This window comes from Eptatretus burgeri, chromosome 1 (genome assembly GCF_056783735.1).
Source record: "Eptatretus burgeri isolate ZD-2024b chromosome 1, Ebu_testis_v1, whole genome shotgun sequence".
In the NCBI taxonomy this organism is placed as follows: domain Eukaryota; kingdom Metazoa; phylum Chordata; class Myxini; order Myxiniformes; family Myxinidae; genus Eptatretus; species Eptatretus burgeri.
In genome coordinates, this window is record NC_140961.1 from 20,749,341 (window position 1) to 20,765,198 (window position 15,858).

A 15,858-nucleotide genomic window follows, 5' to 3' on the forward strand; every position below is an offset into this window, starting at 1 on the left:
CTGTTAACATCTTTTTCTTTTCTCACCGAGAACATCCCAAGGAACAAAAATATACCATCCAAGTAGAGTACTAGGTTGGGGTTGCAGGGGGAGGTGGGAGAGGAGAGGGTGCACGGTAGCCCTGTCCAGATGACGTGCTACAAGAGCTTTAATGCAGGCCACAAAAAGCTAGCCGTCCGCACACTTTAAAGCCCATGTGCACCTTCAACTAAAGTCTTGATATTAATTCTGTTTACAACATGCCACATGTTATAATCATCCCATGGGCCTTTACTTTGTTGTCCAATTCTGTACAGGTGGACTATTCGTGCTCGCGTTACCCACAAAACAAACATCAGGACGTGGAGCAACTCACGGGGAGAAGGTCGTCTCTTCTCGATGGACCTCACTGACGAGGGGGTGAGCAGAGTGAAAGAAACGGATGACATTGTGTTCACACAATGTAGAAAAGGATGATGTTACGAGCCAACTGAGGAGTATGATGTCATCTTGGATTTGAACCATCCTTTCTTGATCGTTTTCTCCATCTTTTCCATCCTTCCTCAGGGTGAAATCAGGGCGACCGCCTTTACTGATCAATGTGACAAATTCCACAGCCTTATCGAGTTGAATAAGGTGTGTCTGTCCTTGTTGCATGTCGCATATACCCCATTACTCTTTTGCGTCCTCTCTCACCCCTCATACCCTCTCACTCTGACCACCCCCCCCTCCACCCCCATTCCATACTCACCTTTTTTGCAATTTATTTTCTCCTCTCACCTCTCAGGTTTACTTCATCTCCAGAGCAACTCTCAAAACTGCCAATAAACAGTTCACATCTCTGAGGAATGACTATGAGATGACCTTCAATTCAGACACTACAGTGGTTCCATGCGAGGGACCCGAAGCTGATGCTCTTCCTGGCGTTTCCTTCGCTTTCATTCCAATTTCTGAGCTTGCCACAAAGCAGAAGGACACAATGATTGGTACGGGTGGATGTTTTTGGCAGGTTTTCCGACTTTCAAATTTGCTTTTGGTAAAGTCGTGCTCTTTATACCTCTTGTCGTGTCTCAACGAATTCTTGTTTATTCCATGCCCACAGATGTGTTGGGCATTTGCTGCTCTGTTGAAGAACCGAACAAAGTCATGGTGAAATCGACAAACCGTGAAGTATCAAAGAGAAATGTTGAGCTGGTCGACCAATCAAAAACATCGGTCAGACTCACAATCTGGGGCGCAGATGTAAGTATGGAAGCAAGTGGGTGACTGTACTTTCAGCCAAGTGTACCCAGATCACATAAATTACCCAAAATGGACACCTGCCTGCCCTTCTCCACCCTTCCCCACCTTTTATGGGGTTGTTTTTGTTTTTCCACCCCACCATTTCTTCAATCTCGTATTGTGGGTTTGATATTGTGTCTTTGCCATCACCATTGGGTTGGCCTGTTTGACATTGCCGTCTGAGCACGTAACTCACGAGGCTGAAATCCCAGGTATAGCTCTCATCCTGTGTTGATGGTTCCATTTCCTTCTATTCATGTCATTTGTGTGCAAGTCCACCGATTAAAACTATTGTCCTTGTGTTAAGGACATTTGTAACTAACAAGCTGTGATGCACGTTACAAGCCATCCCATGTGGCTTGATCACGATAAAAACCAGTCATTTATTATGGTGCCGGGAGGGAGGCATGATGCTTTTTGTCTTGATGTCTGTGTGGTGTCCTGCTGTTTGAAGAATAATATTTCCATTATTTATTTATTTGGGGGGGGGGCGGGATTATTGAATTTTATGTTTAATTTTTTTTGAATTTACAATTTTGTAATTTTTAGATCCTCGTGGAGGATATCGAAGTCTTACTCGCGTTGTTGTTCTTCTGCTTCTTCTTGTGGACTTTTTTGTTTCACAGCCTACAGTTTTCATCGAAACTTCCTGAAACTTGGCGTATATATGTAAAAATACCCTGCGCATACAGTAACCATCTCCGATTTTGAAAATTCCTCCGAGAAAAAAAAGTTGACGACAAAATATCTCCGCTAATGGAAATCGCCTAAAATATTATCTCCAAAACTAGGCAAGCTTTTTGAATTCTGTTTGCGGGAATCGAACGGGGCATTAGCAGAGATGAATTACCGCACATATCATACATCACGATGACGTCATTCTTGTTTTTTGACATTTTTTTGTTTCACAACCCAGAGTTTTCATCGGATCTTCGTGAAACTTGCCATGTATATGCAGAAAGCCCACGCGCAGGCAGTAACCATCTCCGATTTTGAAAATTATTCCGAGAAAAAAGTTGACGTCATATCGCCGCTAATGGAAATCGCCTATACCGTTATCTCTGAAACTAGGCAAGCTGTTTGAATTTTGTTTGCGGGAATCAAGCCGGGCACTAGCACAGATAATAATTTATAATTTATCGCAAACCTGATACATCATAATGATGTCATATTCGTTTTTATGACGTCATCATTAAGAGGATGAGGATCTTAGCTCATTTGAGCTTGTTATTTTGAAAATACAATTATTTGATTGATTTTTTTTTTCTATTTATTTACTACTTCCCCTCCCCCCCCCCCCCCCTGAACATTTCAATTTCATTTTTCCAATTAAAAAAATATATATAAAAATTTAATGATGAGCCAGAATTTCAGGTGCTTCCAAATTTAGGTACTGCAGTATTAGCAGAGCACCCACCATACGGGCGATCTTGTTCCAAGCATGCAACACGTTCTTCCGGCGCATACCTTTATTTTGGCGTTGTACACCTCTGTTTCGGCAAAATATTTATTTGGGCAACTGACACTTCTGTTTCGGCAAAATAAATAACCCAGGTTACGTGCATTAAGCAAAAACATACCTACTGCTTGTAATTCAAAACACCTCACTGCACTGGAAAATGTGGGGACAGGAATACTGTACTGTAAATGGTGGAGACTTGTAATACCCTCCCCAACCTGGAGGCGGCGCTACACGATACACATTTACATACAGAATTTGAGTCCACCCCCTAAACCCCCCCCCCACTCTAAGACTACATCAAAGATAGAAACACCCCTATACATTAATTGGGGTCATGCTGATCCTATGTAGCAAATCTGGATGTAATCATCCCAGAACTGTAGGAGTAGTGCGCCAAACAAATGCACACACAAAACAAACATGGGTTTGTGAATTGTCATGAGGATTATGAATTGGGTTACACTGGGAATCATCAGCAATCTCCGATCGCAGCCCTCTAATTCCATTTCATAAGGATTAGCCAAAATGGACACTCTTGTGGTCTAGTGGGTATCACATGATCAAGAGAAGAATGTAATTATGCCTTCTGGCATAAAATTTTCTTCAACAGAGTGTGTAATGGACAGGGGACGGCACGGAGAGGGCAGAGGGTGCAACACCAGAAATGAGGTGCAAGAAAACAGAAACCACCGACCTGTCTGAGATGGGAAAGTAATAGGCTCATGGACTCAGCTTCAGCTGCAATTTCAGAGATGGCAGGTTCGGTGATTTATTTAATGGAGTGTGCAATCGGAAAGCCAATGCAGTCATTCTCAACATTCAGGTACACTTCCCAGAGGAAGACACCGTATCTGGTTTGGGTCGCCTACTTTTTCACGTTGATGGAGAGGTCATATCTTGGGGTTGTCAATTTAATGCACAGGGTAAGTTTTTTAAATGACCATTTACCATTCATCATGTTGGGAGGTGGAGAGAGGAGGTACAGGAGCAGTGCAGGTTGTGAGGGCCGTTATTGATGTATTTTTTTGTTTGTTTGGTCCAGGGACTGAAAAATAAATTTTACTGGATGGTTGCATCTTATGGTAAAAGGAGAAGCATCCATCCATATCTGTGTGTTTGTATATTTTATCCACTGCTGCTGCTTGTACCAACAAGAGGTGGTACGCACCAGACTCCTCTCATCCACGGATATTTATCGTATTCCTATTTCCATGAATTTGATTTGCATTCAGGAACATGACAATTGTAGTTAACCATTTTGAAATTGCCACTCTTTCATCAAAATGCCGAACATGATGTTAAAAAGACAATTTGAATTGGATTTCATGCGAGCAATGGCAGATTAAAAGTGCATACGCCTGGTGTTGGCTTAATGGTCAGGGTGGTGGGCTTGGGATCCGAGGATCCGAAGTTTAAATCCCACTCAGTTGTTTAATTAATACCAGGTGGGTTTGACTCTGCCTGTCATCCTTCCGACGTCTGCAAAATGAGTGCCAGCTTGCTGGTATCCTGCAACGGAGTGGCGACCCTTCCAGGATTGTGCCCCAATAGCCAAGGAGACTGCTTAGGCATCACCAACGCTCTGCACAGAATATGGTCCCGATGGATGGATGCAATGGCAAATTAAAAGTGCCCCGTCTCACGGAAGTGAGTCACTGAAAACGCGTGCACACTGTGCATGTGCAAAAGGCCTTGGTAGCATTCGTACTAGCATTGGGTGATTTCTTAATATTGTTACGTTTGAGGGGGGGGTATGCATTCAAAGGGTAATTAGGATGTTTAATTAGGTATGCCATGCTGTTCGAGTTTACCAGGATCTCGATGTAATAAGTAGCAATTCAGTGGTGATAAGTTGTCTCGTAAATGTCCATTTCTTTAAGGGGGAAATGATAATTGTCACGTAATTAGACAGGAGACGGGATAGGGTAAGTGTGTCTGTGTAAACCCTTTTAGAATTCCCTGGAGGCTTGCCGTGATGTCACAGGACAGTGCTGCGGATGGCTCCACCCCGTGATCACGATTGGCGGAGGGCCAATAAAAACGGCTCGATTGGAAGTGACGAGGACTCGAGGATAAAAGGCTCTGTTCGGGGAAAAGGCGAGGAGGAAGAAGATCGGGACAGAAAAACAGTTCTGGGGGAGGCTGTTGTGCTGGGAGCGTGCTGTGTTGTTGCGCTGATTCGGCCCTGGTTTCATAGTGTCTCGTGGCCTTGCTGTGCTTCGTGCCTCACCTCGGTCTGGGGTTCTGCTGGCTCGGAGTATGCGGTCGAACGGCGGGCGGACCTGCCTCCCTCTCCTGCTCGCAACTTGGCACCAGAACTGGTTCCCTGGCGGCTGTGAGCGGACTTGGGCCAAGACCAGGAGGTCGACAGCACCACGGTTTCTCCTGTCCCCCCTGACTAGCGCAACGCCAGCTTGTCCGACGCCAATCCAGGGACTGTTGCTTTTACACCACGGGCCAGCCTGACCACCAGGACCAGCTACGGTGTGTGTGTGCGTGTGCGCGTGTGCGTGTGTGCGCGTGCGTGCGTACCTGGCGCCTTAGAGGGTTTGAGATTTGTACATCCATTGGAATTGTTTGTGTTTTCCCCACGCCCGAACCCACACCACCACCCCGTCGAATCGCCCCGGATCCCTCTTCTTGCCGAGTCTTGTTATTTCTGGTTAGAGAAATAAACGTTATCAACTCAGTGAAAAGCGACTCGTGCCACCTTCCTCGTCCCGTTTGCGGTAGAGCGATTAGAACCGCCATCTTTGGGTTATAAATAAATAATCCGCCTCCATCGTTTCGGCTCATTCTACGTTAGCGGGACTGTTCAAGTCCCGTGGACGTCACAATATTTGAGAATCTATTCCGATTCTGAACTGCTGTCTCGATTCCGATTTTTCACCAAAATCTAATCAATTTGGCGCGTCACACACCCAACCTGCTGAACTAGTTTTCTCCGAATCTGTCTAACCTTTTTGAGATATCCTGCACACAGACAAACGAGTGAAAAACATAACCTCCACCTATCCTTGCTGATGGAAGGAACAAAGAGAAATAACTTGAGTACAAAATTTATGTTCATGAGTAAATAAAATCAGTGGCATGATCTATTGGGATTCGCTAGATATCCGTTATAGGCGGTGTGTGTGTGTGTGTGTGTGTGTGTGTGTGTGTGTGTGTGTGTGTGTGTGTGTGTGTGTGTCTGCAACGCGAGGCTCCACAGCACAAACCAGCAAACCGATTTCGATGAAACTTGGTGAGCAGGTGCCAAATGGGCTGGGAGTGTGTGTGCGCTTGAGTTTCGTTGCGAAGCAACCACCCGTTGCTATGCAGCGGCCGAAAAACCGCGTTTTAAGAACCCAAACGGTAACTGACGTAGTGCGGCTTCTATGATAGGTGGAGTGACCAGACCAACTCCTTCCTATTCCGTGCATCCCCATCTGGTATGATACTTTATTTGTTTCATGAAATAGCCAGCCGACATTCTCGACCCCAGAGCAAAGCTCTGGGAACGAGCGTGACAAATCTCTCCTCACAGGCGAGTGCGCACTGCGCATGCGGCCGCTCTCGTCCAATCAGAGCAAGGCTCACATTCGATTTCCGAAATATTTCACAACGAGAGAAGACGATTTTCACAGTTTTCTGAAACCTTTGCTTCGCTGTGCCTCTGGAAATAACTTCTTTGAACAATAACAGCAGTTTATGCTCATACTAATAATAATACTTTGATGTCATTATATTTCAGTTTATACATTGTAATTTCATTATATTTTAGTTTGATGATTCAATGAATTTTGATAATATGTGATCTGAACATCAACTGCATCTCCAATTCAACTCCTTGAGGCAATATTGGGATTCGCTCGATATCCCTTATAAATTAATATCATCAAGGCGAAACGGTTAGACGTAAACGAAAGTGTCCTGGCATGGTGATAGAACATGGTTGGTGGAACATTTTTTGTCATTTACACTTTCCTCCATCTCCACTCTGAGGATGCCAGTTGGCAAAATACGCAATAGGAAGAATCTTGCCAAGCAGAGGAACAATTGTATGTGAACCAATACGTCTTGGCAATGAATATTCGTCGGTGGATCGGTCAGAATGAAAAGCATAGTATCCAGCACTTCTATCCTAGCGGATCCCTCGTCGCCTACCGGCTTGTATTATATAAATCGTGCCAAAAGTAAAAGTTGCTGCAAATTAATCCAAAGCTCTGGGAAAATGGTAATTTATTTATTTATCTCCATTGGAGATAAGATATATATATAATTTCTGTTAACGTCTGCGCGTAATTTGACCTATCTCCTCCAAAACTGCTGGACGGATTTTCGGCATGCGGGTGCTCTGTGGTCGAATGAACAGCATGGGCTATGTGAGATCATGCCGGACGGACAGGTTTGGGAATTTTGGGCGATTTTTCTAATTTTTACATTTGTTTGCATGGCGACGTGTGACGTCACCGCTGAGAGGCATAATTCCGTCATGACATCGGTCATTCGCTGACGTCACTACGTCTGTCGTCGACACACCGTCACCGCCGAGAGGCGTAATGCCACTCCTCGAAAACAGTCTGCAATGTAAAAACCCTCTTCTGCACATGCTGACTACCTCAGAAGGTGAATTTGACACCAAAAATGTAACAAGAAACATTGTATTAAAAGTAAAGATTTATTTTTATCTATATATTACTGCTCCTGTTCAGTCTAGGGCGAGGCCCATATCATGTTAAACTTGCCCCATCAGACGCCAACCTTCCAGTCACACTGCAGAGGATGCAATTTCCAGTCAGACTCGCATACTCGATGACCATAAACAAATCCCAGGGCCAAACATTTGACAAACTCTGAATATACCTCCCAGCCCCCGTGTTCTCCCATGGCCAACTATATGCTGCATGTTCATGTGCAAGAGGTTACTCCTATATATCTATCAAAGTGGACAATAATTCCTCACAATAACTATTCAGCAACAAGACACTCACCCAAAATGTCATATACAGGGAGGTCCTTTAGAAAACTAAGGACAGGTAACCATAGTGCATCACATCCCTAATGACACCCTCCCCAGCTTCCCATAACATCAACTATTATGCCTCATCCACCTTTTACCACCCATTCAACTCTGTGCGGAGCACGGGTATATGCTAGTATATATATATATATATATATATATATATATATATATATATATATATATATATATATATATATATATATATATATATATATATATATATATATATATATATATATATATATATATATATATATATATATAATATGAATCTGCTTTTACCCAGGTAGTCGAAAAGGCAACAGACTGCTCCTCAATCGCTCCCAACTTTTTCTTTTTTTTATTTGCTGTTTATAAATATGCTGCGATGTCTTTGCTGTTAAGAAATATGATGATTTTGGAATTTCATAATACTTCATACCGATACAATAGCCTAATGCTGTCTGTAGAATCCTAGACAAAGACAGACACACGTACACAGTTCGTGAGTACATATCTGCTCGTTTTCTTCACAACTTGAACAAACTAGACACATAAAAACGGACTTGTCTTTGTTTTGTAAAAAATGACAGGAGAAGCTTTTTATATAACTTGCTGAACTAACGAACAGCTTCTCTGGACGAAGTAAGATAAGACATAGCAGGAATCAACTCTGGAGACGTTGGAACAGTTACAGGCGGGCAATCAGCTCTAGAATTTAGAGTTCGATTCCCGGTTCTGTTGGAGGGAATAGATTCTTTCGCTCAAGCCTAATTCGTACGTCATTTAAAAGTCTCGTACGGCTTGGAATATCTACCATATGCGATAAAGATCCTCTGCCACACGAGAAGGGCGTCGGGCCCGCTGCAACATTTGCTGTGAAACTTCGTTCACACCCCGTAAATGCGACAGTAATTTTGTTAATTTTATTTATCTTGTTTGCTTTTATTTATTTATTCCAGGCAGAAAATTTTGATGGCTCTGGATGTCCTGTTTTGGCTATCAAAGGAGCTCGTGTCTCCGACTTCAATGGCTGTTCCCTTTCTCTTGTGACTTCGAGCCTCATGGTTACCAATCCACAACTTCCAGAGGCATTCAAGCTCCGAGGCTGGTTTGTTTTGCTGCAGTTTCTGCCTATTGTTTTGGAGGTTTTGTTTTTCTTCTTGGTTTGACTCGATACTGAGCTGTTTATGGGATTATCCAAATCAAGAACTACGAGTTCTGGTGGTAATATGGGACTTTTAAAATGACATAATGCACCCCAGAATGCTTGGCGTGCATGCGCAGAAACCCCTATAAATAGCAATATTGTGAACTTGTATCATGCGTGCGAGAAAGTGATTGTTATGGCTCACAAAGCTTTGAGAAGAAGCTGAAGATACTTGGAAAAGTTCCTGTTGGAAAGCGGGGGTGTGCCTCTGCACAACGGAAGAGTTTGAGGGAGACACCTTACCTGGTTTGGGTGTTTCTTAACGGTGATGGGAAGTTCATATCTGGGGATTGAATGGACGGGGTAAGCTTTTTTAAAATGATGATATTTACTATACATCATGTTGCGGTGTGGGGGAGGATGGGGAGCTGTGAGGGTTAAAAATATATTGTTTGTTTGGTTCTAGCACCACAAGATAAATTGTATTAGATTTTTGCTTCTATTGCTAAATGGAGAAGCATCCGTCAGTATCTGTGTCTGCCGCCGCACGCTTGTGTTAACGGAAAATTGTAGGAACTCTGGACCTCACTTCCACCGATATTTCTCTTGTATTCCTAAATTTCCATGAGTCTGATTTTAATTCAGGAACAAAACGATGATGTGAAACCATTTTGAAATTGCCACTCTTTGATCAAAATGCTGAAATTTGGGTTTGAAAGACTTTGAATTACAGATTTCTCGCTAGTAACGAACGGCAGGTTAAATGCCCCAGTTCATTGAATCGAGTCACAGAAAACACGCACTCAGCGCACGCGTAAAAGGCCTTGTTAGTATTTGTACGTCATTTTGAAAGTACCATATTGGGAAAGTACTTTGGCTTTGTCCTGCAGGTTCGACCGAGAGGGCCAGACAATGGATGCGCCATCAATTTCTAATCAGAGAGGTGGTGGGATGATGGGTTTTGGTTCATGGAAAACACTAGCTCAAGCGAAGCTTGAGAACTTGGGGCATGGCGAAAAGGTGCGATGACTTGGGGCATGGTGTTGAACTTTCACTTTCTTCAATTGATCTCCCTCCTTACTCCATTTTGTTGTTGACTGAGGGTACTGTATCCCACAGGCGGACTATTTCACGGTTAAAGGGACGGTTCTTTTCATAAAGAAGGATTCCTGCTTGTACCAGGCATGTACTCAATCAGAATGTAGGAAAAAGGTCATGGATTTGGGGAACGGGATGTACCGCTGTGAGAAATGTGATCGTGAGAGCGCTTCGTTCATCCACCGAATGATCCTGCAGGTAAACCATCTCGTGTACCATTCACCAACTTTCACTCGTTTTTAACATATCCACTTCCTCTCTCTCCCTCTCCTTTCATAATCATCATGTTTCCTCGTTATCATGTGCTCTTTATTGTTAAATGTCTCTTGACGATCTCCTTCTCCACCTATTAATCCCCTTTGTTCTATTTGTGTTCCCATCTGAATTTCTGGCTCGTGCAGAGAACCAAGGTTCCAGTCCCATATTATAATTGCAGGCCCGTACACGTTGTCAAGGTCCGGGGCATGTCCCGGATGGGTCAGCATTACGATGCATGCAGGATACTCGACTGAGGGTGCACGAGTTTGCAATTTGTTCAGTTTAGATTCTAGATCTTTAACGTCTGCTAGCAGACGGGTCCTCTGGCTTAACATCCATCCGATGTATGGTGTGCATGTTGATCCCTCACCCTATATGTAGTACACCAGGATGACAGTTGATTGTTGGACTGAGATTTGAACCCAGGTGAGACAGCTCAGAGGGGATAGCACATACCTCCAGACTATCATGCCATCCCCAACTCCGACAACATTAGCCATTGTGTCTACTGATGCTCTTGTAAGTCGTGTTAAGGTATGCTGATGTCTATAAATGTGTCGTGCACTTGATGCTGGTCCAAGCTCATCCACGAGCCTTATAAGATTAAAACCTGGTAAAAACTACACTTATGGCTGGTAAGCCTCTCCACTTGTGCTAACCAAACAATACCTGCAAGCTTATAAATGGACTTCTATCATAAGGTCCAATACCTGTTTCAGTATTGCATTTCCTCCCAAACCACTTGTTGCACAAAGTTGAAAACAGTATTGTGTTGATCATTTGGGCAGTGCAGGTTCAATTTTTTTTTTTTTTTGAAATTTGGACCAAAAAAAATAAAATCATAATTGACTTCGATAAATCGTAACTTTGTGCGGCTTGGCAACGGCTCTTGAGATGCTGCTGATTGGCTGTGTGAAGCGAGGTGCACTGTAATTGGTTAATTAACGGCATGTACGTCAATACACCCTCACTGTACCTGTTTCCATATTAGAATTTCAAAATCAAACTGGAAGGGCACTCGGTAGAGTACGCACCTCCGCCACGCAATGCCTGATCCACGAGAACGTATCGGTCCCAATACATTTTTGAAATGTCAGGCTATATATAATTTTTGACCTTATCTCTCAATGGTGACGAAACACTTTAAAAAAAAATTAAATAATTCTCGTATCCAGATCCGGATTCGGATGTTCACCAAAACTGAATCGGTTCTTCCTCGTCACACACCCAATGTGTCCACCAAGTTTCGTCCAAATCGATCCACAACTTTTTGAGATGTCCTGCACACAGACAAACAGAGATGAAAACATAACCACCTTCACCTTCGGTGATGGAGGTAATGATTAGAACTGTAAATAATGCAACAAAAAGTGTGGCCGGGGCCCACGGGCTTGCTTTTGTGTTCATAAACTCTTTATCCACACCAAACTGTTTCTTTCACAGTTTTCCTTTATTACCCCGCGTGTGCGAGCCGAAAAGCCGGGATAAGCAATTGCTTCACTCTGTCTGTCTGTCTGTCTGTCTGTCTCTACAGATGTCCATCTTTGATCAATGAACTACTTGATTTCAATTGAATTTCATATATTGAACATGAACCTGCAGTTTTGCACTACTTTGACTCGAAATTTGCCAAATTGTATGGAATCTCGTCCCAGTCACGCACGTGCACAAAGGAGTGAGGTAATTGTTTGTCTTTCTTTCTGTCTGGCAGTCAAAAAAGCTTGAAAATCATTCCAAACAGTAAACTTAGTATTTGTAGGGACATCATAAAGGACAAACGGGCACGAATAACTAATGTAACGTGTTAAATAAGGTGATGTGAAAGATGCCGCATCATTGGCGGTAAATTTCCCAACTGTTTATTATTTATTAATATTATTTTTTAATTATCTCCAATTTAAAAAAAATAAACTTTTTAAATTGAATTATGTACTGTGCTTGAACACTGCAGAACACGAATCGCCTTTTTGGCACTTACACAATCCTGGTTTAGCACTACTTGGACTGAATATTACAGCATTTTACTTCATCTCGGCCAATCGAATTTGTCGCTCATGCTCTCGGCGTTGGGGAACATCGAGATTCAGACAAAATCGCGGCTCGTAGGAAATGTCGATCATGCTCGGAAAAGCAATGCAAGGGTTTAAAAGACCTTTCCCGTTTCCGTTTTCTCAAGACTGTGCGGGTGTTTTATTTGCACAGGTGCAAGGTGTTTTATGAACTCTCTCGGTTGATCTTTACCTCTGCCACCGAAGGTGGAAGGAGGTTTTGTTTGGTTGTTTCTGTTTGTGTGCAGGATATATCAAAAAAGTTGTGGATGGATTCTGATGAAACTTGGTGGGCAGGTTTGGTGTGCGACAAGGACGAGTTGGTTCGATTTTGGTGAAGATCCGGCGACTCGAATTTTTGAAGTTATTTTTTTTTGCCATTGAGAGATGGGGCCCAAAAACTAATATATATATATATATATATATATATATATATATATATATATATATATATATATATATATATACACATACATATATATATATACATACATATATATATATATATATATATATATATATATATATATATATATATATATATGCTTGGGTTGGAGGATCACTTGAGGACGGGAGCTCTGCGCTGGGCCGCGCTATGAGAGGGTGTAGGGCAGCCCAGAATCGTGGCGAAACCCAATCCTTCTCCCTGTGTCGTAAGAGGTGACGAGGGTTGCGTCAGGAAGGGCGTCCGGCGTAAAACCTTTGCCAAATCAGTATGCGGATCATAACGGATGATCCGCTGTGGCGACCCCTAACGGGAGCAGCCGAAAGACGACCGACAACATGTATATGCACACACACACACACACACACACACACACACACACACACACACACACACACACACAAACACACACACACACACACACACACACACACACACACACACACACACACACACACACACACACACACACACACACACACACACACACACACCACACACACACACCACGATATCTCAAAAAGTTTTGGACGGATTTGTACGAAACTTGGTGGACACGTTGGGTGTGTGACGAGGAAGAGTTGATTCGATTTTGGTGAAGATCCAAATCTGGATATGAGAATTATTTAATTTCTAAAGTGATTCTTCACCATTGAGAGATAGGGCCAAAAACGATGTAGAACTGCATAGCATGATGTTTCAAAAATGTATTGGGCTCGATATGTCCTCGTGGATCAGTTATTGCATGGTGGAGGTATGCGATCTGCCGAGTGCCCTTCAAGCTGAATGCGTTTTTGCCTTCCACACACAGCTGCTCACTTCTTTCCTTCCTCCACTTGCTGTTCCTTTTATCATCTCAAAACTGATTTCAGTGACGCAGGCCAATGTCCACCCACATCCTCACCAGGTGAACATTGCTGATCACACGGACAGCCAGTGGGTGACTTGTTTCCAAGAAACTGCCGAAATCCTCTTGGGTCAGAACACTGCGTATATCGGAGAACTCAAAAAGTCGGTGAGACGAGGGGAAGAAAGATTCCATTGAGATGAGCATTGTGATGTAATCATCAACGTTATTTAGCTCAGATAAAACCCTATTCCTTGGAATATCTTGTGTTGTGTTGATCATCTCTGTTCTTCATTGTCCACAAAGCAAGTGATGATCATTCAAGTCATGTTCTTTTGTTTTGTTAATTTTTTTTTTGGATGTATCTCGCGTCAAAGTGAAATACCAGTGCACTGAATGAATCTACCATAAAATATGCCGACTGTTTGGGTATTTTTTGGATGTGGTGGATATGCAGAACTTGATGATGTGTGCTTATGACCACAACAAGGCCATTGTGATAGAACCTGCAACCGCTCAGAAATTGTAATCCAACAGGTTGCTGACATTTTAATTGATGATGGGGGTGGTATTTGGTGGTCACGCTTGTACTACATCGACAAGTAGGGGAATGAGGACTTGTATATTTAGAAAAGGGAAGGGATTGGCGTTTCTTGAGGGTGTAATACGAAGTGCGGTAGCAGAGAGGGGGTGAGGAGAGGACGGGGAGCATGCCGCTGTGGGAGGAGAGGACGGGGAGCATGCCGCTGTGGGAGGAGAGGACGGGGAGCATGCCGCTGTGGGAGGAGAGGACGGGGAGCATGCCGCTGTGGGAGGAGAGGACGGGGAGCATGCCGCTGTGGGAGGAGAGGACGGGGAGCATGCCGCTGTGGGAGGAGAGGACGGGAGCATGCCGCTGTGGGAGGAGAGGACGGGGAGCATGCCGCTGTGGGAGGAGAGGACGGGGAGCATGCCGCTGTGGGAGGAGAGGACGGGAGCATGCCGCTGTGGGAGGAGAGGACGGGGAGCATGCCGCTGTGGGAGGAGAGGACGGGGAGCATGCCGCTGTGGGAGGAGAGGACGGGGAGCATGCCGCTGTGGGAGGAGAGGACGGGGAGCATGCCGCTGTGGGAGGAGAGGACGGGGAGCATGCCGCTGTGGGAGGAGAGGACGGGGAGCATGCCGCTGTGGGAGGAGAGGACGGGGAGCATGCCGCTGTGGGAGGAGAGGACGGGGAGCATGCCGCTGTGGGAGGAGAGGACGGGGAGCATGCCGCTGTGGGAGGAGAGGACGGGGAGCATGCCGCTGTGGGAGGAGAGGACGGGGAGCATGCCGCTGTGGGAGGAGAGGACGGGGAGCATGCCGCTGTGGGAGGAGAGGACGGGGAGCATGCCGCTGTGGGAGGAGAGGACGGGGAGCATGCCGCTGTGGGAGGAGAGGACGGGGAGCATGACGCTGTGGGAGGAGAGAGGGGGGCGCTTGCCGCTGTGGGAGGAGAGGACGGGGAGCATGCCGCTGTGGGAGGAGAGGACGGGGAGCATGCCGCTGTGGGAGGAGAGGACGGGGGGCATGCCGCTGTGGGAGGAGAGGACGGGGAGCATGCCGCTGTGGGAGGAGAGGACGGGGGAGCATGCCGGAGTGGGAGGAGAGGACGGGGAGCATGGCGCTGTGGGAGGAGAGGACGGGGAGCATGCCGCTGTGGGAGGAGAGGACGGGGAGCATGCCGCTGTGGGAGGAGAGGACGGGGAGCATGCCGCTGTGGGAGGAGAGGACGGGGAGCATGCCGCTGTGGGAGGAGAGGACGGGGAGCATGCCGCTGTGGGAGGAGAGGACGGGGAGCATGCCGCTGTGGGAGGAGAGGACGGGAGCATGCCGCTGTGGGAGGAGAGGACGGGGAGCATGCCGCTGTGGGAGGAGAGGACGGGGAGCATGCCGCTGTGGGAGGAGAGGACGGGGAGCATGCCGCTGTGGGAGGAGAGGACGGGGAGCATGCCGCTGGGGGAGGAGAGGACGGGGAGCATGCCGCTGTGGGAGGAGAGGACTGGGAGCATGCCGCTGTGGGAGGAGAGGACTGGGAGCATGCCGCTGTGGGAGGAGAGGACTGGGAGCATGCCGCTGTGGGAGGAGAGGACTGGGAGCATGCCGCTGTGGGAGGAGAGGACTGGGAGCATGCCGCTGTGGGAGGAGAGGACTGGGGAGCATGCCGCTGTGGGAGGAGAGGACTGGGAGCATGCCGCTGTGGGAGGAGAGGGACTGGGAGCATGCCGCTGTGGGAGGAGAGGCCTGGGAGCATGCCGCTGTGGGAGGAGAGGACTGGGAGCATGCCG

At 45.7% G+C, this 15,858-nt stretch overlaps 1 protein-coding gene across 3 annotated transcripts in view; it reads left to right on the plus strand.

Moving 5' to 3' along the window:
• The window catches only part of RPA1 (replication protein A1), a 61,934-nt gene that overhangs the window by 44,125 nt on the left and 1,951 nt on the right, over positions 1–15,858 (plus strand). For all 3 annotated transcript variants that reach the window (XM_085874252.1, XM_085874261.1, XM_085874269.1), the window contains 8 exons: positions 297–399; positions 547–615; positions 767–965; positions 1,082–1,221; positions 8,669–8,817; positions 9,747–9,876; positions 9,976–10,152; positions 13,613–13,720. In XM_085874252.1, the coding sequence (XP_085730378.1) occupies positions 297–399; positions 547–615; positions 767–965; positions 1,082–1,221; positions 8,669–8,817; positions 9,747–9,876; positions 9,976–10,152; positions 13,613–13,720 (1,075 nt within the window). The remainder of the gene's footprint in view (positions 1–296; positions 400–546; positions 616–766; positions 966–1,081; positions 1,222–8,668; positions 8,818–9,746; positions 9,877–9,975; positions 10,153–13,612; positions 13,721–15,858) is intronic.